Source organism: Pogoniulus pusillus, chromosome 42, assembly GCF_015220805.1.
Source record: "Pogoniulus pusillus isolate bPogPus1 chromosome 42, bPogPus1.pri, whole genome shotgun sequence".
NCBI classification, from domain to species: Eukaryota; Metazoa; Chordata; class Aves; order Piciformes; family Lybiidae; genus Pogoniulus; species Pogoniulus pusillus.
This window is the reverse complement of record NC_087305.1, coordinates 3708229-3732047: the sequence shown is the minus strand read 5'-3', so window position 1 is coordinate 3732047 and position 23819 is coordinate 3708229. Positions and strand designations below refer to the sequence as shown.

The 23819-nt window shown below is 55.5% G+C and overlaps 2 protein-coding genes across 5 annotated transcripts in view; both read right to left on the bottom strand.

Moving 5' to 3' along the window:
* The window catches only part of SLC23A2 (solute carrier family 23 member 2), a 60814-nt gene extending 56656 nt beyond the window's left edge, over positions 1-4158 (bottom strand). The window contains exon 1 of one of the 4 annotated variants that reach the window (XM_064175720.1): positions 3866-4158. The gene's annotated coding sequence lies outside the window, so the exon portion shown is untranslated. Of the gene's footprint in view, positions 1-3454; positions 3546-3865 lie in introns of those variants that run through there. The other 3 variants (XM_064175721.1, XM_064175719.1, XM_064175722.1) reach the window with 3 other exon arrangements.
* A 12716-nt stretch (positions 4159-16874) lies between these two features.
* Positions 16875-22305, bottom strand: TMEM230 (transmembrane protein 230). The gene is made up of 4 exons (XM_064175758.1): positions 22168-22305; positions 19495-19622; positions 18935-19057; positions 16875-18098 (listed from the first exon to the last, which is right to left on the bottom strand). The coding sequence occupies exons 2-4, from the start codon at positions 19591-19593 to the stop codon at positions 17958-17960; spliced, it is 363 nt and encodes a 120-aa protein (XP_064031828.1). The 5' UTR covers positions 19594-19622; positions 22168-22305; the 3' UTR covers positions 16875-17957.
* Between the last annotated feature and the right edge of the window lie 1514 nt (positions 22306-23819).

The window sequence follows — 23819 nt, the reverse complement described above, 5'->3', positions numbered from 1 at the left end:
TGCTGCAGGCTGCACCCCCCCAGCTCCCTCAGCCTCTCCTCACAGGGCTGTGCTCCAGGCCCCTCCCCAGCCTTGCTGCCCATCTCTGGACATCTTCCAGCACCTCAACATCTCTCTTGAATTGAGGGGCCCAGAACCGGACACAGCACTCAAGGTGTGGCCTGAGCAGTGATAAGTGCAGGGGAAGAATAACCTCCCTTGTCCTGCTGGCCACACTGCTCCTGAGCCAGCCCAGGATGTCATTAACTTTCCTGGCCACCTGGGCACTGCTGCCTCATGTGAAAGCCACTTCACGGCACAATAAGAAAGTCCATTTGTTGAGGAAGTTGACAGACCTGGCTAGAGCAGGAAGACAAAAAATAAACACATTACCAGAATCAAAGAAAGAAACTTGCTTTAATGTAAAGACCTTTGAGGTGCTAAGTGAACAGAAATGCAGCATGCTCTACAGTCTGATCCCCTGCCCACGGAGGGGAGGTTGGAGTAGCTATCTCCAAGGTCCCTTCCAACCTAAGCCATTCTGTGATTCTAAACAGAAGTGGGAGAAATGAAGTTTTCTGAAGGGAGAAAACCCCCAAACCAATAAAGCCTCCAACATTGCCATTATCCTAAGCTCCCCCTAAAGAACAGTGCCCCCAGACAACTTCTCTTTCTCCATTGGAATTCAGCTCCCTGTTAGCATTAACTACAGAAAAAGAAAAGTCTCCTATTAGCAGCCTTAGGTTGGACTTGATGATCTCTGGAGGTGCAAGCTCTAAACTTGTGTGATTTTGTGATTTAAGAACAACCCTCACACATGCAACACTTAAGACAGCTCCAGGGATGGACACCCAGCTCTGCCCTGTGGCTCAGGGAGTGTAAGGAGCAGGTAAACATCCTCCAAATAGATTCAGCTCCAACAGAAAAGCAAAGCTTTTGTGGGCTAATCCCAAAAAGCTTCCTGACCCGAGTGACTGAACAGCCAACCATCCACACAGGAGTGCCAGCACCACCCTGGGGTCACTGCAGGGCTGGCTGAGTGCAGCCCATGATGGATGGGGGCTGCTCAGGCTGGTGATGTCACCAGAGGAAGCATTCATCAACCTGCAGCCCAAACCTTCCTGCTGTTCCAGAAGCTGCTTTTCCTTCTGATGGAGGAAAGTAGTGAGGATGCAGAACAAGCAAAAGGGTTAGGCAGAGAACCTCATTTCCATCCAGCTCCTTCCATCTACTCGACACAAGAGGCAGGTGCTGGGAGAAAGCAGTCACCACGGCCCAGGCTAAGAGCAGAGCTTAAAGACAAGTGGCAGATTGGGGTGGGTTTTAAGCCAGATGAACGTGGCCTGTTAAGGAGCAGCAGGAGCACAGCCTGCCCTTGAGAATCGCAGTCTTAACTCCTTCCCTTATCCCCAGGGCTCTGACAAGTTTTCAGCTCCTATTTGCATCTTCACCAAAGCCAAAAGCTTGTTTAAATCCCTGATAAAAATCTCCAGGCTGGTTTAACCTCATTGCTAGCCCAAGGTTGAATTTCTCCTGCTGCATCTCCATGTTAATGCTGCTCTAATTTGAAGCTATCTGGATCACGACTCAAGGCCAGGAGGAGGGTTGGTAAGGGCTCATCAACTACTAATCCAATTGCTCTACATATCTCGAGGCTTATTCTCCAGTTTACCAACCCGAGCTACTTGTTGCAATAAACCCTTATCTGTAGTGAAACCACTCGGCAGATGAAGGTGTGCAGATCAAGTCCAGCTCTGGCCATGTGCAGCACATCAGCTCCACCATTTGTGCTGCTGCTTCACTACGCCTCGCAGCCTGCATCCAACTCCAGCTCACAGTAAAACCACTACCCAAATCAGTCTGGTTTTCTCTTAAGCTTAAACTGGGTAATTTAAAGCTTGCTCCAGCATAGCAACGCCGTGCTGCAGTGAGGATACACGGAGATGTTAAGCTGCCCCCGAAAACAGAGCATTTGGTAGGTTTATTTCAGCTGGTCAAGTCCAGCAGCCCAGCATTTACCTGGCCACGAACTCCCAGGAGGAGAACCACCTGCATTGGGCACATGTTAAGATGGAAAACATTAACACGTGAGGTCTTTACCTTGTCTTAAGTACACTTGGAGGCTTCCCTTTCCTGCCACAATCTTCTCCTGGCTCTGCCTGCGGCTTCCTTTTTGGGGCCAGCATTTACCTGGCAGGGCTAAGGGCCATGCCACATGGGACCACAAACTCTGCAAGGACTTTATCTTCCCAGTCTACAGAACACCAGCTGGGGACGGTTCCAAAATGCAAGAGCAAGGACGAAACTGTCCAAAGGCTCTGCCTGCATCCTCATCTTTTAGTGGGGGGAGGGAAAGGCAAAAAGCCATTACCAAAAAGGCAAGATGTAGGTCATCATCCCTTAAGTAAGGAAACCTTAATCGAAGGCTTTCATCAAGCTTTGTTCAGGCATTTTCCTTTCCTACCTCCATCACTTCTCCCTACCCAAGAAATATACCTTAAAACAAAAGAACGACAGCGACGGCAAAAGCAGAACCCAGGATTATTTACGGCCTCGATCCGCACCCAAAAGAAGCAAATATTTAAAAAATAAGAAATAAAAGGGCAAAAAAAAAATTCAAAAAAAAAAGGGGGGGGGGGAAAAAAACCCCAACCTTAACAAAAACCAACCCAAACCCTCAAAGCTTATCACGAGAACGGGATCAGAGAAGAAAGCGAGGCCACCCCTCGGGGGCCAGGGGGAGAATTAACCTGCATTTCTCCATCCCATCTGCAAGCTTGCGACTCTGCCACCCATTTTGTTTGAGATTAAGAAGAGGGTGTGTGTGTGGGGGGGGGGGGGGGGGAGGGGGGTGTTGGAAATGATTAAAGAAGCCAGAGGATCTCAGTGGAACAGAGGAAAGAGGATCCCTGGCAGCCGCGGTCGCCTCCGCCTCGCAGGTGATCCCCGCCGCAGGTGCCCACCTCTGGCATCCCCTTCTGCCGCGGCTGCCCCAGGCCATGCCTCGGGGTTAAGTGTCCCTTCCCCTCTGGCCAGCACGGGTTGGAGACGATGCCCAGCCCAGCTGACGGCGGCAGGGAGAAGGTGGAAGGGTTTAAAATAGAAAGATGAAATAAAAGGGAGAGGAGGAGGAGGAGAAGTGCGGAGGGCGCAGGAGGGGCGGCAGCGGCGCGGCCAAGGTGAACCGCGGCCGGGCAACATGGTGGAGGCTGCCTGCGAGCCCCAGCCCACCTCCCCGGCAGGAGGAAGGGGCGAGCCTCGGCTGTCTGAGGGATGGAGGGCGGCTCTCGGGCGGCAGCGTGGGGCCGGGATGGTAGGTGACAGCGGGCGGGCGGCGAGAGCCACGGCCGCGGCGGGCTGGGTGGCACCGCGCCACGGGGGAGGCACCGGCGAGGCTCCTTGCGGCGGGCGGGCGGGCGGGCGAGCGAGCCGCGGCGTGTCGGCGGACGGGAGGAAGGAGGAGGACGGGACTCACCTGCCATAGCGGGCTGAGGGCGGCAATGGCGCTGGGGCTGCAGCTCCGCTCCGCTCCGTCGGCAGCGGCGAGTGCGGCGGGGCCGGGGCGGCCCCGGCAGGCAGCGCACGGGGCGGGCCGGGCCCCGCTCCGCCCCCGCCAAGATGGCGCCGCGGGCCTGGCTGCCGGAGCGGCCCCGGGGGGCGGGCGGGGGTCGGGCCCCGGTGTCCTCCGAGAGCCTGCGGGGGCTCACCTGGCCGGCCCCTCGCAAAACGGTGCTCGGCTGTGCGGCTACCGCAGGCAGCCCTCGGCCCTGGCCGCTTCGGGGGCTGGGGTTTGCTGCTTGGGGGTGTTCGTCGGGGAAAGAAGGAACTCAGCTCTTGGAGCGGGAGAAGGAGCTCCAGGGGCAATGGAGAGAGGGAAACTCCTTACCTTTGTCAGCTCTTTTAAGTTCGGTTCCCCGGAAAGGCGCTGGAGGTGGTACCGGATGAGCTTTAAAGGTCTGCTCCAGCCCAAAGCACTCAGAGGGTCGTGGAAGGGTTCAGGTGGGAAGGGACCTTTAAAGCTCATCCAGCTCCAGCCCCTGCCGAGGGCAGGGACACTTCTCACCAGCCCGAGGTGCTCCAGGCCTGACCCAAGCTGGCCTTGAACACCTCCAAGGAGGGCACATCCACTGACTCCTTGGGCAACCTGGAGGAGGGCAACCCGAGGAGGCAACCTCGAGAGTGCCTGGAGGCAAAAAGCCCTTCCCAAAGAGCCGGGGAGGGACTTCTGAGGCTATCAGGGAGCGCCAGGAGCGGGGGCAATGGAGCACAGCTGGAGGTGGGAGGTTGCCTTTTCTGACCACATAAACCAGGGGAATAAAGAGTCTGCACAGCATCTCCAAAAGGCCGATTCAGACCTTCACATGCAGCCATAGGAAGGGAAGGTTGGCTCGGGTCTGGAATCCACAGCTCGTTTCCAATTCCCCATCTCCTTTTCTTGCTGTGGCTTTTGTTTTTGGTTGCCTTTTCTGACCACATAAACCAAGGAAATAAGAGTCTGCTCCACTCAAGATGAGCAATGTCTTACATGGAATCACAGAACCAGGCAGGCAGGAAGAGAGCTCCAAGCTCAAACAGCCCAACCTAGCCCCCAGCCCTGCCCAACCAACCAGACCATGGCACTCAGTGCCCCAGCCAGGCTTGGCTGCAACACCTCCAGCCACAGCCACTCCACCACCTCCCTGGGCAGCCCATTCCAGTGCCAATCACTCTCTCTGACAACAACTTCCTAACAACATCCAGCCTGAACCTGCCCTGGCACAGCTTCAGCCTCTGGCCCCTTCTGCTGGCCCTGCCTGCCTGGCAGCAGAGCCCAACCCCACCTGGCTACAGCCTCCCTGCAGGCAGCTGCAGGCAGCAATCAGCTCTGCCCTGAGCCTCCTCTGCTGCAGGCTGCACCCCCCCAGCTCCCTCAGCCTCTCCTCACAGGGCTGTGCTCCAGGCCCCTCCCCAGCCTTGCTGCCCTGCTCTGGGCACCTTCCAGCACCTCAACCTCTCTCTGCAATGGAGGAGCCCAGAACTGGACACAGCACTCCAGGGGTGGCCTGAGCAGTGCTGAGCACAGGGCAGAAGCAGCTCCCTTGTCCTGCTGCCCACACTGCTCCTGAGCCAGCCCAGGATGCCATTGGCTCTGCTGCCCACCTGGGCACTGCTGCCTCCTCTGCAGCTCCTCTCTGCCAGCACCCCCAGGGCCCTCTCTGCCTGGCTGCTCTCAGCCACTCTGGCCCCAGCCTGGAGCTGCTTGGGGTTGTGGTGGCCAAAGTGTAGAACCTGCCCTTGGCCTGTGCTGCAGCTTCCATCCATTGTGGCTGCTCCTTTCCCAGGGAGCAGTGAGCAGAGCCTGTCCCCCCCATCCTGACCCTCAGCCCTCGGTTATAGACATTTATTAATTCCCCTCTCAGTCTTCTCCAGACTAAGCAGCCCCAGGGCCTTCAGCCTCTCCTCCTCAGGCATTGCTTCAGTCCCCTCATCATCCTCACAGCCCTCCCTTGGACTCTCTCCAGCAGATCCCTGTCCCTCTTCAACTGGGGAGCCCCAAACTGAAGGCAGTGTTCAAGGTGAGGTCTCCCCAGGGCAGAGTAGAGGGGAAGGAGAACCTCCCTTGATGTGCCTCCAGCACACACACTTCCCTGTCCCTAAAATCTCCCTTTTGGAGGTGATTTTCACAGTTTGCTGGCTGGGAGGATGGGGCAGATGTGACACAGAGCCCCAGCAGCGTGTGGAGGTGACAGAGCACAGACGGCAGCAGCACAGGTGGACACTGCTCACGTCCCCCTCAGCAAAACCTGACACTCCTAATTGGTTTTGATAACATTAACTCACTTTAATTTGGCTTCTGCTCTTTCCAGTACGTGCAGCTCTCTCAGACATGCCCAGATGCTTTGTTTCATCCATTGCCCTCATTTCCAGTGCAGCTCTGCATTTGCCAGGGTCTTGTTTGGCCATTGTGAGGAGCAGCTCAAGTTAGAGGCTGAGATCCTCTTGTACATTACCTACAAGGGATCAGTGCTGGGCCCCATCCTGTTCAACATCTTTACTGATGATCTGGAGCAGGGGATGGAGTCCAGCATCAGTCAGTTTGCAGATGAGACCAAGCTAGGAGCAGCTGTGGAGCTGTTGGAGGGTAGCTGCATGGGTGGGCAGGGGCCAAGGGGATGAGATTGCAGAGGAAGTTGTTGGCAGAGAGAGTGATTGGCACTGGAATGGGCTGCCCAGGGAGGTGGTGCAGTGCCCATGGCTGGAGGTGTTGCAGCCAAGCCTGGCTGGGGCACTGAGTGCCATGGTCTGGTTGGTTGGGCAGGGCTGGGTGCTAGGTTGGGCTGGGTGAGCTTGGAGCTCTCTGCCAGCCTGCTTGATTCTGATTCCATACAAGAGCAGAAGAGAGGGCATTAACCTACTCACCTCTGATCACACTGGTTTTGTTTCAGAGAAGCCACATTTAAACAGGATTCTGACACAGGTCAAGAAGAGAAATGTTAGTCACAGAATGCTGGAGGTTGGAGGGGACCTCCAGAGATCATCCAGTGCAACCCTCCTGCAAAGCAGGACCACTTAGGGCAGGTCACACAGGAATGCATCCAGGCAGGTTTTGAAGCTCTCCAGAGAAGGAGACTCCACAGCCTCTCTGGGCAGCCTCTTCCTGCACCCTCGCAGTGAAGAAGTTTTTTCTCACGTTGAGATGGAATTTCCTGTGGTTGAGTTTAGGTCCTTTGCTCCTCCTCTTATCACTGGCTCCATCCTCCTGAAAGCCACCCCTCAGATATTTATAGACATCCATAAAGTTCCCTCTCAGCCTTCTCTTCTCCAGACTAAACAGCCCCAAGTCTCTGAGCCTTTCCTCATGAGAGACATGCTCCAATCCCTTAACCATCCTTGCAGCAACTCAGAGATTAGAGAGCAACCTGAGCCAAATCAAAGCAGCTTTAGAAGCCAGGAATGTTCAGACACAAATTTGTTTTCCTGCCATTCCTTCTCAGAAACCTGGACCCTGCCAATCCCTCACCAAACCTTCTGCCACTCAGTGCTGGGAACCATAGAATCCCCCAGGTTGGAAGAGACCTCCAAGCTCAGCCAGTCCAACCTAGCACCCAGCCCTGCCCCATCAACCAGACCGTGGCACAGAGGGTGAGGCCAAGCTGCTGCAGCCCCCTCCAGCAATTTGTTGCCTTTCCTCCTTGCAGCAAAGCCACCCCACAGACATCAGCCTGCTAACTTACAGTAGGTGTCCTTGACACAATATTGACTGCTGCTGAGCTTCCTCCCCCACCAGCCCCCTTCCTTATTTGATTAAGGTGCTTCCTAGGTGCCAGTCGATAGGAGAGCCTGCACTTCCCAGCCCCCCTGACACCGACTGCAATCCATTGCATCATTTCACCCAAGCCTGCAATTCTTTGTTGATCTTTCAGGTCTTTGCCTTAATAGTTGCTGTTTGCACAGAGTTTGCTGCCGGGAGTGTTTGCTGAGTACCTGCTCACCAGCTGCCTGCCCCTTCCATCCTGCTCCCCCTGCTGCAAAGAAGGTTTCACCAGATCCCATTAAACCCCAGGAGCTTATTGTAAGACTGCAGACCCTAGGAGGCCTCTGGAGCATTTGTGCTTCTTATCCTCCTGCATCATTTTTCCCCCACACATTCACTGCAAATACCTTCCTTGTTAAACTCCTAAAGGGCTTTCACATCAACCACACAGGCCATGGAGAAGTCACCACGCAGCTCTTCTGCTGCTCCAGGTTGTGAATATCGATCCCTTAGCATCATTCAATACCTGGCCTTAGCCCAAACATGGAGGCAGAGTTAGCAGAGCTTTTAAATGTTAATAGCCTTTGGTTGTCAGGGTGGAGGAGCAGGGAGCTGTGGTGCAAGGGGCACTTCAGTAATGCAGGATTGATTGGGACTGCAGCGTTGGGCTGCTGGCAGCAGCTGCTGCAGGAAGATGGATCGGATGCGCTCAGCGATGCAGCCTCCCTGGGAGGACTTCCTGTCTTCAGAAACCATTGGCAGGGACACACAGCTCTGGGTTTATTTTTAACTTGTTCTCCTGCTTTTCAAAGTGTTAAGAGTGTTTCTAACCTGCCCTGCCCGGGGGGGAAAGGTGGCAGAGTGCAGTGCAGGTAAGGCAGCGAGAGGGAAGGTCAGATGCGTGCAGCAGGTTGAAATGGAGCAAATAAACAGAGCTCAGGGTCCTGATAATCCCAAAGACAAGCAGAGGTGGATTTAGTGCTCCAAGAATTGAATTTGGCACAGCTAGACCCCCTGCAATCATGAGCCCAAACCCAGAAAGGCATTTTGCAGGCCTTTGGTGCTCTTAAATAGATAAATTGCCTTCCAGGTGGCCTTCTGGGATGTAAACTTGCACAACATACCCCAGAGCTTCACTCCTGCAGGGAGCCAGAGCCCATTTGGTGCTGTCACACTGCCCTGCTCTAGAAGCAAAACTCATTTTACTGGCATTATTGGCAGATAGAAGTTCTGTTATTAAAAGGTGGCGAAGAACCATGAGGTACCTCTAAAAAAATTCAGTTGCTTTCATCCTGAGTGATTCACAGGACCATAAAAAGAGCTGGAATGATGGGAGACACAGGATGTGCATGTGCATGTCCTTCACAATGATGTCAACAAATTAGCAGTCACCAGTAAAAAGGGAGACCTTAGAGCAGCCTTCCAATACCTGAAATGGCTACAGGAAAGCTGGGGAAGGAGTTCTGATGAGGGCTTGTAGTGACAGGATAAGGAACATTGGCTCTGAGCTGGGAGGGGGGAGATTGAGACTGAGGATGAGGAAGAAATGCTTTAGAATCCCCTCCCTGTGCTGCTGCTCTCCCTGCTTTGGGTGCAGCCCAGCACACAGCTGCCTTCTGGGCTGCCAGCGACCATTGCTGGCTGCTGCTGAGCTTTTCATCACCTGACACCCCCCAAATCCTCCTCCTTGAGATGCTCTGGGGCCACTCCTCATCCGTTTTGTGGTGAGGTTGTGCCCATGTGGTGCTAGAAGCCTCTGTAGTGAGATACTCTTGTGGGACAGTCAAGCTCTAGCCTGGGCTGCATCTTCTGCAGCCAGAGAGCAGGAGACTGTAGTGATAATCTGAGGTGACCTTCCCTGAGCCTGCTTCCAGGGCAGCTTTGTTTGGTTTGGTTCTTTGTGGCTCTGCACAGATCAGATGGTGAGGACAGGCCTGCAGAAGGTCAGGGTTTGCTGGGGATGGACATAACTGCCATCAGCTGAAAGGCTGAGGTGCTTTTGGCAGGTGCCTCTTCTATTTACTCAACATTTCCATTTTAAACCAAAGTGTTGCCTCAGCTGGGAGGTGAATCATTGGTCTGAGCACAGCATCTCCAAAAAACCAATTCAGACCTTCACATCCAGTCATAAGAAGGGAAGATTGGCTTGGGTCTGGAATCCACAGCCCATTTCCAATTCCCCATCTCCTCTTCTTGCTGTGACTTTTGTTTTTGGTTGCCTTTTCTGACCACATAAACCAAGGAAATAAGAGTCTGCTCCACTCAAGATGAGCAATGTCTTACATGAAGCCCATAGGCAGAGGCAGGAGCCCAGAACAAGGCAACCCATGGCCAGCAGCAGTATCTCTAACTGAGCCACCCCAAAAGAAAATGAAGCTTACAAGAAGGCTGGGAAGGGACTTCTTAGGCTGTCAGGTAGTGATAGGACTTGGGGGAATGGAACCAAGCTGGAAATGGGGAGAGTCAGCCTGGAGGTGAGGAAGAAGTTGTTGAGCATGAGGGTGGTGAGAGCCTGGCAGGGGTTGCCCAGGGAGGTGGTGGCAGCCTCATGCCTGGAGGTGTTTAAGGCCAGGCTGGATGAAGCTGTGGGCAGCCTGATCTAGTGTGAGGTGTCCCTGGACATGGCAGGGGGGTTGGAACTGGCTGCTCCTTGTGGTCCCTTCCAACCCTGGCTGATTCTGTGACTCTAACCCCATGGCATTTCAGCTGCTGCTGCCTAGGAGGGGAACAAAAACTCCACAAGAAAGGGCAAAAAAATAGTTAACGACTCACCAGCAGTGATGCTTTTTGCTTCTTCCTCTGGAAGGTGGAGTAGTAAATGGAAGGGGAAGAGAATACTGAGCTGGGCAGCCCCTGGGTTTGTGCCCTACGCCCTGGAGTAAAGAGAGTCACCCTTGGTAAAAGACATCTACCACCACCTAGTGGAAACCACCACCTCCAGGGCCTTCACCTGCACACACTGAGAGTTTATCTTGGGGAGAGCTGTGCCTTGGTGGCTCTTTCCCCTCCTCCCAACCTTGTGTGGGAATGGAATGAGAAGAAAATAATTTAAAGCTTTTTGTTTTTTCTTCCCAAGAACTATTTGTAAAACTGAGTGACAAGGGCAAGGTTCCTGCAGCTGGGTCAGGGCAATGCCAAGCACAGATCCAGGCTGGGTGAGGAGTGGTTCCACAGCAGCCTTGAGGAGAAGGCCTTGGGGGTGTCAGCTGGTGACAAACTCCCCAGGAGCCAGCACTGGTCCCTGCAGCCCAGAGGCAGCTGTGTGCTGGCTGCAGCCAGAGCAGGGAGGGCAGCAGCACAGGGAGGGGATTCTGCCCCTCTGCTCAGACCTCACCTGCAGCACTGCCTCCAGCTCTGGGGCTCCCAGCACAAGTAGGACCTGGAGCTGCCAAAGAGGACCCAGAGGAGGCCATGAAGATGATCAAAGGGCTGGAGAACTTCCCCTGTAGGGACAGGCTGGGAGAGTTGGGGCTGCTCAGCCTGGAGAAGAGAAGGCTCCAGGGAGACCTGAGAGCAGCCTTCTGGTACCTGAAGAGGCTCCAGGAGAGCTGGGGAGGGAGTTTTGACAAGGACTGGGAGTGACAGGACAAGGCACAATGGCTTTGAGCTGGGAGAGGGGAGAGTGAGACTGGAGAGGAAGAAATTCTGGACAGTGAGGGAGGGAAGACACTGGCACAGGTTGCCCAGAGAGGTTGTGGATGCCTCCTCCCTGGAGGCTGGATGAGTCCCTGGGCAACCTGGGCTAGTGGGAGGTGTTCCTGCTCATGGCAGAGAGGTTGGAACTGGGTGATCTTTAAGGTCCTTTCCAGTCCAACCCATCCTATGATTCTGTGACTTCTTGGTCTGTCATCTGAGCTCAGTCCTGTTTTGTCACCTGCAAAATGGAGCTAGGGAAGAATTAATCAATGCAAAGTGCTCCTAATTGCAAGTTGGGCTTCTGGTCCAAGGATCTCAGACTCCTTTGCTCCAAGTACTCAAGTTACTGAGGCTTCAGCCAGCAATCCAAGAGGCAGGTGCACTGCTGTGCTTGCTTATGGAGATGAATAGCAGAGGCTGCAAAGTCACAGTTGCCTGAATTCACATCATAAATCAACAGGGGAGCAGGAGGAGCTAAATCTGCATAGCTGCAGAATCGTTGGGTCCCTGCTGCTCGGATCAAGGTGGTTTCAGCTCCGGAGCCTTTGGGAAGAGGACATCTTCCTTCACATTTGCATCTGCAAAAGATTTTGTAGCTAGAGCCCAGGTTCTGGCAGCCAGCAGAGCACAAACAACCCAGAGCAGCCCTTGCTGTAGGGCTGCACCATGCACCACGGCCGCAGGGTGTTAGGGGGAAGTTGTTGGCAGAGAGAGTGATTGGCACTGGAATGGGCTGCCCAGGGAGGTGGTGCAGTGCCCATGGCTGGAGGTGTTGCAGCCAAGCCTGGCTGGGGCACTGAGTGCCATGGTCTGGTTGGTTGGGCAGGGCTGGGGGCTAGGTTGGGCTGGCTGAGCTTGGAGCTCTCTGCCAACCTGCTTGGTTCTATGATTCATGCAGATGGTGTCAGTGAACAGAGGGAAGGAGGAGCAGTGAAGAGCACTTACAGGATCACTAACTGAGCTGGGCAGCTCGGGCTGGGCATGAGCAGCTCATTTCCTTGATGCTGTCCTGTCTGGCACCCTGGGGGCTGCAGCAGAGAAATGAGAGTTGAGTTGCCAAGCAAGGAGGAAGGCCTGGGTTGAGCAGTGGAGGCAGGAGAAAGGCTTAGTCACCTCTCAGCTCATTCCTTATCCTCTCTTCAAAACCACAGCCAGGAGAGAGTCCTTGTGCCTTGGGAAGTGACCTGTCTTCATCCTCCTCCTGTCTGCCACTTCAGCTTGCCACTGCTGCTGGAGCCACATCTCCTGCCTCTGAGGAGCTGTGGCAGCACAGAGGCACAGCAGGAGCCTGTGGCTGACAGCTCCTGGCAGTTTTGCTTTGCCACTGCACATTCCCAGTGGGGTTTTGCTTGCAGCCACTTATCAGATGGAGCCTCTGTCATGGTCTCCAAAGCAGGGCACAAGCTGAGGTTTGCCACCTTGCATCAAGTCCATGCTTGGCCATTGCCCAAAGCTGTGGCAATGAATGTGTCAGCTTCTGTTGACAGATGTGTCCATGCTGGACTGAAGAGACTTATTTCCACTTAATCTGCTTCCAAAAGAGCAGGGACACAATGTGCACAATCATTTTAAAGTCACAGAATGGCTCAGGTTGAAAGGGACCTCAGAGGTCATCTACTCCAACCCCCCTGCCATGGGCAGAGGCACCTCAAGGCTGCTCAAGGCCTCATCCAACCTGGCCTTCAACATCTCCAGTGAGGGCACATCCACAACCTCCCTGGGCCACCTGTTCCAGACTCTCACCACCCTTGTACTTCTTCCTCAGCTCCACTCTAACCCTGCTCTGCCTCAGCTCCAAACCATTCCCCCTTGGCCTGGCTCTGGACACCCTCAGCAAAAGTCTCTCTGCAGCCTTCCTGCAGGATCCCTTCAGCTCTTGGCAGGCAGCTCTGAGGTCCCTCTGGAGCCTTCTCCTCTGCAGGCTGCACCCTCCCAGCTCCCTCAGCCTGTGCTCACAGCAGAGCTGCTCCAGCCCTGGCAGCATCTTTGTGGCCTGCTCTAGACTCTGACAGCTCTGTGCCCTTCTGCTGGGGACAGCAGAACTGGAACTACAGAGGAACTCTGTAGTGCAGAATAAATCAGGTTTCTTAAGCCACTTCCACTGGGAGTCCAAGTGCAGAGCACAGGCAGCACCAGCAGCCTTGTGGTTGGTTACTCACAACCCAGCAGAGAAGTGATAGCAGAGAGAGAATCTCTGTTTCAACCTCCCATTGCTTGAACCCTTTTGCAAGCCCTTCTGAAAGAACATCCAGAGTGGGCTCAGAGAGGAAGGATGACCTCAGACTTTGTCATCAGTTTTATCCCCATGACCCCTTCCATTCCCCATGTGGGCAGGCAGGAACAGAACCAGTGACACTGGGCACAGAGGGAAGGTGACTGCTGCAGAACCAACCTCCCCTGGCCAGTGGCAGAAGGCACAGTAGATGAGCATGAGCCACGAGTTGGAGATCAAAACAGGCAGCACCACAGCTCTCTGCAGAGCTTCTTCTAGTGACAAGGCAAGAGGGGATGGTTTGAAGCTGAGGCAGAGCAGGGTTAGACTGGAGCTGAGGAAGAAGTTCTTCAGTACCAGGGTGGTGAGATGCTGGAGCAGGCTGCCCAGGGAGGCTGTGGCTGCCTCCTCACTGGGAGTGTTCAAGGCAGTTGGATGAGGCCTTGAACAACCAAGTTCACTTGAGAGTTGTCCCTGCCCATGGGTCAAGGGACTGATGATGGCAGGTCCCTTCCAACCTGGGCCATTCTGGGATTCCATGACTCTGCAGCTGGACTGCCCAGACCACGCTGGGCAGATGCTGGGAACCATCATTTGCATGCAGCTGAGGTCGGAAGGAGAAGTGAGCCCAAAGGGGAGCTAAGTGGCCAGCACCAGAGCTGCAAAGTGTCTGTGGCAATGCTTTTCAGTTCCCTCTCTCCCTGACAGCTGAGCTAACACTTGTCACAGGAGCACAGACCAGGCAATTATAGCAAGTGCAGATGCCACAGGGCTGGACAGGGTCACTATTTATAGCTCCCTCCCAAGAGCTCCCACCGTGCTGCTGCACACAGGTTAAGGCAGGGCCACGCCGTGGAGGACTCAGAGTCCAAAGGGAAAGGGGAAGAGGAAGGACTAAAAGCCCTTTTTATGGTGGCAGCTGAGAGTCAGAGGTGAAAGGATAAAAAGGAAAGCCACAGCAGCTCCTGGAACAATGAACTCCAACTTCTCCCCAACAAATTGCCCTTTATTTCCTTAACTCCTTCCCTGCCTGAAGTGCCAACTCTCTGCCACTCCTAACTGGTGCCAGTGGCACTGAAGTGTTCTTGCAAGCTCTGTTCAATCCTTTTCCCTGCCTGCCACGGAGTGGGAGCAGGGCTCTGTGTGTGCCCTTAGCTCCCTGCTGAGACCTGGGCCCTGCCTCATTGCCAGGGTGGGAGGTGTTGGAGCTGGGAAGCAGCCTGCTGAAGGGCTGATAAAGTCCCAGGCTGCAGCTGAGTGCCAGCTTGCAGCACCCAGGTGCCAGCCCACCGTGGGTGCAAGGCACAGATAGGCTCCTTTGTTCCAGGGGCAGGAGCTGCTGGGGAGTTGAACTCTGCCCCATGGTTTGGGCACTTTGAAATGTGGACCCCCAGCAAAAAGAAACCATCACAGGCACTTCTGTGGTGTCTGAAGTCAGAGACCATTCACTGCTGGCTTAGTTTTAGCCACACAGTTGAAGTGGCCTCCTTACAATGCTGCCTCTGTGCTCAGGCAGAGAAAGGCAGAGAGGATTCACCTGACCTGCAGTATTGAATGCAGAGTAAGAGCCACCCAGGGAAGCAGTGAAGCAGCCAGGCTGAGGCACAGAGACACAGGTTTGCTCCAATAGGAGAAGCTCTCTAAGGTCATCCAGTCCAACATCAGCCCAACACCACCATGGCCACTAAACATGGCCCCAAGTGTCATGGCCACAGGGATGAGGACTCCACCACCTCTCTGGGCAGCCTGTGCCAATCCCTGACCACCCTTGCAGCAATGGAATTTTGTCTAACACTCAACCTAAGCCTCCCTTGCTGCCACTTTAGGCCATCTCCTCTTGTCCTACCACTTGACACTAGGGAGAAGAGAGCCTCTGGGGGCCCTGTGCTGTGAGGCTAGGCTGAGAGTTGGGCTGGTTCATGCTGGAGGAGAGAAGGATCTGGGAGACCTTAGAGCTGCCTTAAAGGGCTTGAAGGGGGCTCCAGGAGAGGAATTTTGGGCCTGGAGTGACAGGTGAGGGGCGATGGCTTCATCTCCAGGTGCCTCCAAGGCAAGCAGTTCCCTGTCTCCCTTGAACTGGAGAGCCCACGAGTGCCTCATGTTTCCAGGGTAGATGCAAGCCAGTGCCAGCAGAGAGGTTTGCCTGTGGCCATCCCTGACACAGCCCTGAGAGCTGTGGGGCAGGGACTGTCCCCTGTGCACTCTGCTTCTCTCGAGGGCAGTCACTTCCCTGCCTTGGCTCCACTTTCTTCTCCTGCCCCATTTATTTATCCTTCCCAGTTGACTCAGGCCACCCAACTTCTTGCATCTCATCAGCCCCACTTGAAAGCATCTTCTGCCTCCCTCTTTTCCCTTTCCACCTAAACTTCCCTCCCCTTTCCCCCAAACCAAACAAATGCCTGTTCTTATCCCCCGACAGAGGCTGATTCATGGTTCTGCGTCAGCAGCCTCGCTCCTGGCCAGAGCCAGCTCTAATTGACACATTCCAGCTGCTGCCAAGCACAGAACATGACAACATCTGGGGAGCAGAGCTGCCATGGGGACGTGAGGGCTGGTGTGACACAGCAGAGCAGGAGCCAAGGTGCATCCTGCTCACCTTCAGAGATGGGAGGACAGAGCCTGAATTCAATCAGCTCCTGCTCAGAGGCATCAGGGCACTCACAAACCAATTAAGTCAAATGAGGGAAGAGGAGGAGGAGGAGGAGGTTAAAAAAAGATCTTGGCTTAGGCTTTGGGTTTGAGTGAGAACAGTGGAGGAGGAAAAAAGGCAATTTTAGGAGCATTGGCAGAGCAAAGCCTTCGTCCAGCACTGTGCTGATCACCTCAGCAGCTCCATGGACCTGCTCTGCACTTGCAGCACTCTGAAAACCTGCACCTGCAGGGCTGCAGCCAGAGCAGGGAGAGCAGCAGCACAGGGAGGGGATTCTGCCCCTCTGCTGAGACCCCACCTGCAGCACTGCCTCCAGTTCTGGTGCCACAGCACAAGAAGGACCTGGAGCTGTTGGAGAGGGTCAAGATGAGGCCACCAAGATGATGAGAGGGCTGCAGAACCTCGGCTGTGGGGACAGGCTGAGAGTTAGGGCTGCTCATCCTGGAGAAGGCTCCAAGGAGACCTCAGAGCAGCCTTCCAGTACCTGAAGGAGAGATACCCCCTCAGAGCAGCCTTCCACTACCCAAATGAGAGGTACCCCCTTAAAGCAGCCTTCCAGTACCTGAATGAGAGGTATCCCCTCAGAGCAGCCTTCCAGCACCTGAAGGAGTACTGGAGCAGCCTGAGGTACCCCCTCAGAGCAGCCTTCCACTGCCTGGAGAGGTACCCCTTCAGAGAAGCCTTCCACGACCTGAATGAGAAGTACCCCCTCAGAGCAGCCTTCCAGTACCCCAGGAGAGCTGGGGAGGGACTTCTGACAAGAGCTGGGAGTGACAGGATGAGAGACAATGGCTTTGAGCTGGGAGGGGGAGATTGAGACTGGAGATGAGGCAGAAATTCTTTCGAATCCCCTCCCTGTCCTGCTCAGCAGTCTGAGGTCTCTGCACATCTAATAGGGACCACTTCTGAGGTTCAAAAAGCAAACCCTGACCTGCTGCAGGAGTACCCAGGGCAGCTCCTCAGCCCTGCCCCAGAGCCAACCAAGGGTCCTGGAGAGCAGATGAAGCTGTGCAAAGCTGCTGGCTCAACAAAGCCTGATGCTGATTGGGGTCTACCTCAGCGATTGGAAGCAGCAGGTTCAGCTAAAGCCTTCATCTGTGTGCCCTGAGGAGTTTTCAGTGCACACCAGGATCTGGAAGCATGTGAAGGACAAAGCTCTGATCTGTACACAGAAGAGAGTGAAGTTTATTTGTATTAAGTACAGCTGCTTGCATCACTGCTTATCACATCCATGTTCTCCAGGACACTGAGTGCATTTCTACTTCAGGAGAGGGACACTTTTTGCTTCACACGAGACAGAGACACCAATCTGTCTTTCCTGGCTGAAGTCAGCTAAACAACAACAACAACAACAGGACTTGCTCAGCACAAACCCCACAGAGAGCTCCTCTTTACTGCTCTGGGGAGTTACACACAGGATGTTGTCTAGGCAAGGTCAAAAGGCTCCCAAATACACACAGAGCTGGAATCCAAGAGCCTCCACACTGCTCAAAGCCAAGGGATTTGCTATTTGAACACTCAAGTCCTGGTCCAGATCCCAATTCTTCTCCCTCTGTCTACTTGGCCCCTTTAAATCAAGAAGCAAAATCCAACAGCAGCCCTTTTAAAGCATCAGGAGATGTTGCCCAAAGTTAGTGGGGTGGGGAAAGGCCTCAAGGGTGTCTCTGCTGAGGGAGTATCTTGGTCACTCTGGCCAGAGGAGTTGTGCAAATGCACCAGGTGGAAATTTCAGGCAGGTGCAGTTTTCCCCCTCCTCTTGTAGGCATCTAACTCGTGCTGGTCCAGAGGAGCATAGGACAAGCTCAGAAGCATTTCTGACACGGAGCAAAAGGAGAACTGAGCTCTGGTGTTGGGCTGCAAAGGCAAAGCCAACAACGGCAGCAACCTTACTGAGACTGAAAACCAACTCTGCAAACAGGGAGGGAAAAGGTCTCTGAGCTGCTTTGCATCAGCTGCCTGGGGATAACTGCTCAGAATTGTCTTGCCCAAGGAGAACTTCATACAAGCATTCTGCAACCATGAGAGGAAAACCACAACCACCTCCCATCTTCTTCCCACCCAGTGCTGCTCTTTGGGCACTTCCAGATCCAAACCCCCAAGCCCCGCAACTGGAAAACCTGCAGCACCTCAAAGCTGGCATCTTCTGACTGAGAAACTTCACCTACGACGGTAGAGGTCCCCTCTGGTCTAGGCAGGGTGACTAACAGCTCTTACCACCCAGCTAATTACATCATTAATGACAGGGTTCAGTCGTCGAAGTCAGGGATGTCATCGTAGGAGTAGCCGCGGTAGCCCTTGGAGGCGTAGTAGGCGATGCGCAGGTGGTAGAAGCCTGGCAGGAACACCAGGATGCCAATGATGAGCACGGGGATGGCACGGTCTGAGCCCTGTGCAGGAGAGACAGCAGGGTGCAGTGAGAGGCTTTGGGGAGCTCTTTCCTTTAAGTCCTGCCTCAGCTCCTCAGCATTGCTTGCAACAGGCTGCCCGGGGAGGTGGTTGCAGCAACCGTGGAGATACTCAAGGTGAGGCTGGGACAGAGCCTTCAACTGCTGCACCCTGAGCCATGGAGTCAAGCAGGTTAGAAGAGAGCTCCAAGCTCAGCCAGCACAACCTAGCATCCAGCCCTGCCCAACCAACCAGACCATGGCACTCAGTGCCCCAGCCAGGCTTGGCTCCAACACCTCCAGCCACAGCCACTCCACCACCTCCCTGGGCAGCCCATTCCAGTGCCAATCACTCTGACAACAACTTCCTCCTCACATCCAGCCTCAACCTGCCCTGGCACAGCTTGAGGCTGTGTCCCCTTGTTCTGTTGCTGGTTGCCTGGCAACAGAGCCCAACCCCACCTGGCTACAGCCTCCCTTCATGTCCATCCTGTGACCACCACCAGCAGAGTGACCTTTCTCCAGGACAGCAAGCTGACCTCTGCAGGGATACTGCGTCAGATGAAACCATCCCCCAGGGAGGACAGAGGCACTCAGCCCTCCTTGGCAGGTCTCCAGCACAGCCAGGAACCTGCCCCAGACTCTCCAACTGCAGACAGCAGAGGCTTTGCTGCCAGAGGGAGAGCTGCCAGCAAGCAGCAGCGAGCAGGAGGGGGTCACTGTCTTCCCACAGGCCTTTGGCTCTCAGTTTCTCCCCTGAACCTGACACTTGTCAGCAGGCTTTAAGGAATGGGTGAGCAAGGCAAAGCTCTCAGCAGAAGTGGAGTCAGAGCACTTACTCCTTTGCTAATGTATCCTGCCAGCAGCAGGGCACCGATGATGATGAGGAAGGTCCCGATCATGAAGAGCACAACAGCCAAGGCTATTGCCTTGTAGGGGATCTTTGGTGGGCTCTTCTTGAACTGGATGGAAATAAAAACCCAGTGTTAAACAGCTTAACTCCCACCACAGCAAAGGCACAAACCCACAGCTAGCAGAGGTGAAAAGGGACAGACTCTGGCAGCCCTGCAGGGCTCTGTAATGGCCCTGCTGAATAGAAGGCTCCAAGGAGAGCTTAAAGTAGCCTTCCAGTGCCTGAAGGGGCTCCAGGAGAGCTGGGAAGGGACTTGTGACAAGGGCTGTGACAGGATGAGGGACAATGGCTTTGATCTGGGAAGAGGGGAGATTGAGAGTTGTGGAGAGTGAGGATGGGGAGACACTGGCACAGGTTGCCCGGGGAGGTTGTGGAAGCCCCCTCCCTGGAAGGCTTCAAGGCCAGGTTGGGTGAGGCCTTGAGCAACCTGGGCTGGTGGGAGGTGTCCCTGCCTGTGGAGGGCATAGGACTGGTTCTGTGATTTACCTGCAGGTCAATGTAGCCATCGTCGGTGCTGGAGAGCTTGGAGTACTTGACCTTGCTGCTGGGAATGCCGGCGGACAGATTGGTTCGGGATGGCATCATGCCAGGGAAGCCTGAGCATCAGCTAGGACCTGGGAGACACAGAGAGCAGCAAAAGCCTCAGAGCCAACTGGATGAGAGGGACATGGATCAAGCCAAAAAGAAACCAAAGCCTTTTCCTGCCTGTACATCTTTGCCTCTTCATCAGTGACATCTTCTCGCTCAGAGCTTTGTGTTTCAGCCTAAAAGACTGCAGCTTGGAGGGGGCTGAGCTGAGAAACAAAGGGGTGCAAAACACTAAAGAGTGGACATGGCTGCTGCAGGGGCTGCTGAGCATCAGTCACTTGGGTTGGAGGAGACAAAGATTCACAGATTGTATCAGGGAAGGGACTCTCAAAGGGCATCTTATCCAACCCCCCTGCACCCAGCAGGGACACCTCCAGCTCGAGCAGGCTGCATGGGGACAAATCCACAGCCTGATCTCGAATGTCTCCAGGGATGGGGCCTTAACCACACCTCTGGGTAACCTCTTCCAGTGTCTTGTCACCCCTCAAGTATTTATCATAGAATGGTTCAGGTTGGAAGGGACCTCAAAGCTCAGCCAGTTCCAAACCCCTGCCATAGGCAGGGACACCTCCCACTAGAACAGGTTGCTCAAGAACTCATCCAACCTGGCCTTGAACACCTCCAGGGAGGTTGTGATCAAAGATCACATTCTGTGCTTCTGTGCTCCACAGCCTCCCTGAGCAACCTGTGCCAGTCTCTCACCACCCTCACTGCAAACAACCCTTTCCTAACATCTAGTTTTGAATCTCCCCTCTGCCACTTCAAACCCATTCCTCCTCCTCCTGTCATTACAAGACCTTGTCAATAGTCCCTCCCCAGCCTTCCTGTAGTCCCCTTCAGATCCTGCAAGGCCACTCCAAGGTCTCCTCAAAGCCTTCTTCTCTGCAGGCTGCACAGCCCCAACTCTCTCAGCCTGTGCTCACAGCAGAGCTGCTGCAGCCCTCTCAGCATCTTGGTGGCCTCCTCTGGTCTTGCTCTAAGAGTTCCATGTCCTGCTTGTGCTGGGGGCTCCAGAACTGCACCCAGGACTCCATGTGGGGTCTGACAAGAGACCTAGCCCTTGCCCTGCTGCCCACACTGCTCTTGCTGCAGCCCAGCACAGGGTTGCTGTCCAATCAACATGGGCTACTAGGAGGTGTCCCTGCCCATGGCAGGGGGGTTGGAACTGGATTATCTTTAAGGTCCTTTCTAACTCAAACCATTCCACGAACCTATGAACGAGTTGGGTTGGAAGGGACCCTAAAGATCATCTAATTCCAACCCCCCTGGCACGGGCAGGGACACTTCCTACTAGCTGAGGTTGCTCCAGACCCCATCCAACCTGGATTTTCAACGCTGGCAGGCTTGGAGCCTCCACAGCTTCTCTGGGAGACTTCTGAGCTCCAGCTATTTCTGGAGGGTCACTGCCAAACCAACCCAAAGCAGAGCTGCACAAAGCAGCCCTTCAGCCCGCAGGGTGTTTTGCAAGAGATCCATCCGACAAAAATACCCCCGGGGAAGTGGGCTGAGGAGGAGCCCAGACAGCTCCAGCCGTGACTCAGCGGGAGCATGAGGAGGGGCTGGAGGGATCCGGGGATGAGGTAACCCAAAGAGCAGCGCATGGGTCACTGCTGCCTGCCTGCCTGCCTGTCTGCCTGCCAGGGAGGCAGCTCCAGGGCACAGCTTTATTTAGCTACAGCAGAACCCTGCCCTGCGGCTCCCCCCGCGCCAGGAAGCCCAACCCAGAGCTTTTGCTGCCAGCAGTGACAGTCCTGGGCACAGGGACAGAGCCAGCTTGGAGCTGCACTTTGGAGCTCAGTTCTTTAGGGAAGTGCAGTGCCTTAGGGTTCAGAAGAGGAACCTGTGGGCAGACATCATCGCTCTCTGCAAGTCCCTGAAAGGAGGCTGGAGCCAGGTGGGGGTTGGTCTCTTTTCACATGCAACAAGTGACAGGCCAGGAAATGGCCTCAAGCTGTACCAGGGGAGGCTCAGGGTGGACAGGAGGAACGATTGCTTTGCAGCCAGAGTCCTCCCACCCTGCCAGGCTGCCCGGGCAGGTGGAGGAGTCACCAGCCCAGGGCTATGTGCCTCAGAAGTGAGGCAGAAAACAGGCTGCTGGCACCTCCCGCCTGCTCCCGCACGTCCCCGACCCGGCTGCTCCCGCACCTTCCCCCCCGGGCTGCTCCCGCACGTCCCCGACCCGGCGGCTCCCGCACGTCCTCGACCTGGCTGCTTCCGCACGCCCCCCCCCCGGCTGCTCCCGCACCTCCTCCCCGCCACAGCTTTGTTATTTTCGGAGCTCCCGGCGAAGGCCAGCGTGGCTCTCTCCCCCCCAAACCCTCTTTATCCCCGCAATCACAGCAGTCTCTTTTCCCACCCTCCCAGCCGGGGCCACGGGCTGGGAGCAGTCCTGGGGTGTGCGGGGAGCTCACAGCTCCTACGACAACCGCACGGCTCCGGACCGCGGCGGCTCCTCCGCTGCTCAGCGGGAGGCTCCCACGGCGCCGGGGAAAGCACCCCCACAGCCTGCCGCCTGCAGACCCTCCCCCAGCACAGCCTCCGAGCGGCCACAACGCCCCCGCCAAGGGCTACCTGCTGCTGGCGCTGCCGGCCCGAGCCATCCCCGGGCCGATGCTTCCCTTCCGCGCTGCGGCCGCGGAGCAGCGCAGGAAGTTGTCGGCTCGGAGTCGTTTCCTTCCAGGTTACGGCAGCGGCGCTGGGCTCTTGCCAGCCTCCCGATCAGCAGCTGCGGTCGGTGGCCTCGGGCAGGGTGGCGCCGGTCTGGCACTCGGCAGGGGATGGATCAGCAGATCGGTGCCCTGCAGACCTTGCCCTGAGGAGAGGTTACGGAGGGAGCTCGGCAGAACCTTTACGCTGAGCCCTGGAGCAGGCTGCCCGGGGGGGTTGTGGAGTCTCCTCTGCAGACTTTCCGAGCCCGCCTGGGTGTGTCCCTGCGCGGACTGCCCTGGGGGATGCTGCTTTTGGCAGGCGGATGGGACTGAATGATCTCTGGAGGTCCCTTCCGACCTCTCCCGTTCTGTGGTTCGGACATGAGCTGCCGGCCACGGCACAGCCACCCCTGCGGACTAAGGATGTGACAGGCAGCCAGGACCTTACTCTTAGCAGCCTCAACCCTTGAGGTGCAACAGCTGAGCAGTTGCTGGCTGCTGCCCCTGCACCTTCATAAAGGGCACTCCGGGGCTAGAGCCTGGACAGCTCCAGGTCTCCCCTCAGCCTCCGTTTCTCCAGGTTCCTCAGCTGCTCCTCCCCGGCGCTGTTCTCCAGACCCCTCACCAGCTTGGCTTCCCAATATGGGAGCTGAAAACCATGCAGGGATCCATCTGCACCGCGGCAGACTCCAGGCGATCTTTACTAAACAACACTGCTGCCAACGAAGGATCCAGGGCAAGGGCAGGAAGAAACCCTCCGCACAGCTCTGAGCAGGGACCAGCGCCTGTCCCACGGCCAGCTCACTGTGACACAGCAGAACTGATTTCCCAAGCAGCACTGCCACCTTCTGAAGCTCTTCTGCTACACCAGTTGAGTTTCCTGCTGTATCAGTTGAGCTTCCCAGCTGTTTCCAGGCAGTTTGGGCTCCTGTGGGCAGTTCACAGCCTGATGAAGTAAATCCACAGCACTTGAGAACCTGCAAGTTCTGGTTACCTGGCAGCCCGGAGCAACCAGTTGGACTGGTTGAAGTTTCTTCATTAGTCATGGAATGGGGTGGGTTGGAATGGACCTTAAAGATTATCCAGTGCCATCCCTCTGCATGGGCAGGGACACCTCCCATCAGTACAGGTAGCTCAAGGCCTCATCCAGCCTGGCCTTGAACACCTCCAGGGAGGCTGTGGAGCACAGAATGTGATCAAAGATTCATTCTGTGCTCCACAACCTCCCTGGGCAACCTGTGCCAGTGCTTCCCCACCCTCACTCAGCAATTTCTTCCAGTCTCAATCTCCCCTCTCCCAGCTCAAAGCCATTGTCCCTTGTCCTATCACTCCCAGCCCTTGACAAAGTCCCTCCCCCAGCTCTCCTGGAGCCCCTTCAGGTACTGGAAGGCTGCTCTAAGGTCTCCCTGGAGCCTTTACTTCTCCAGGCTGAGCAGCCCCAACTCTCCCAGCCTGTCCCCATAGTGGAAGTTCTGCAGCTTCGTGATCCTCTTCTTGGCCTTCTCTGGAGCTCCAGCAGCTCCATGTCCCTCTTGTGATGGGGTCAGGACACATCTTTCCCACCTTTCCCCAGGA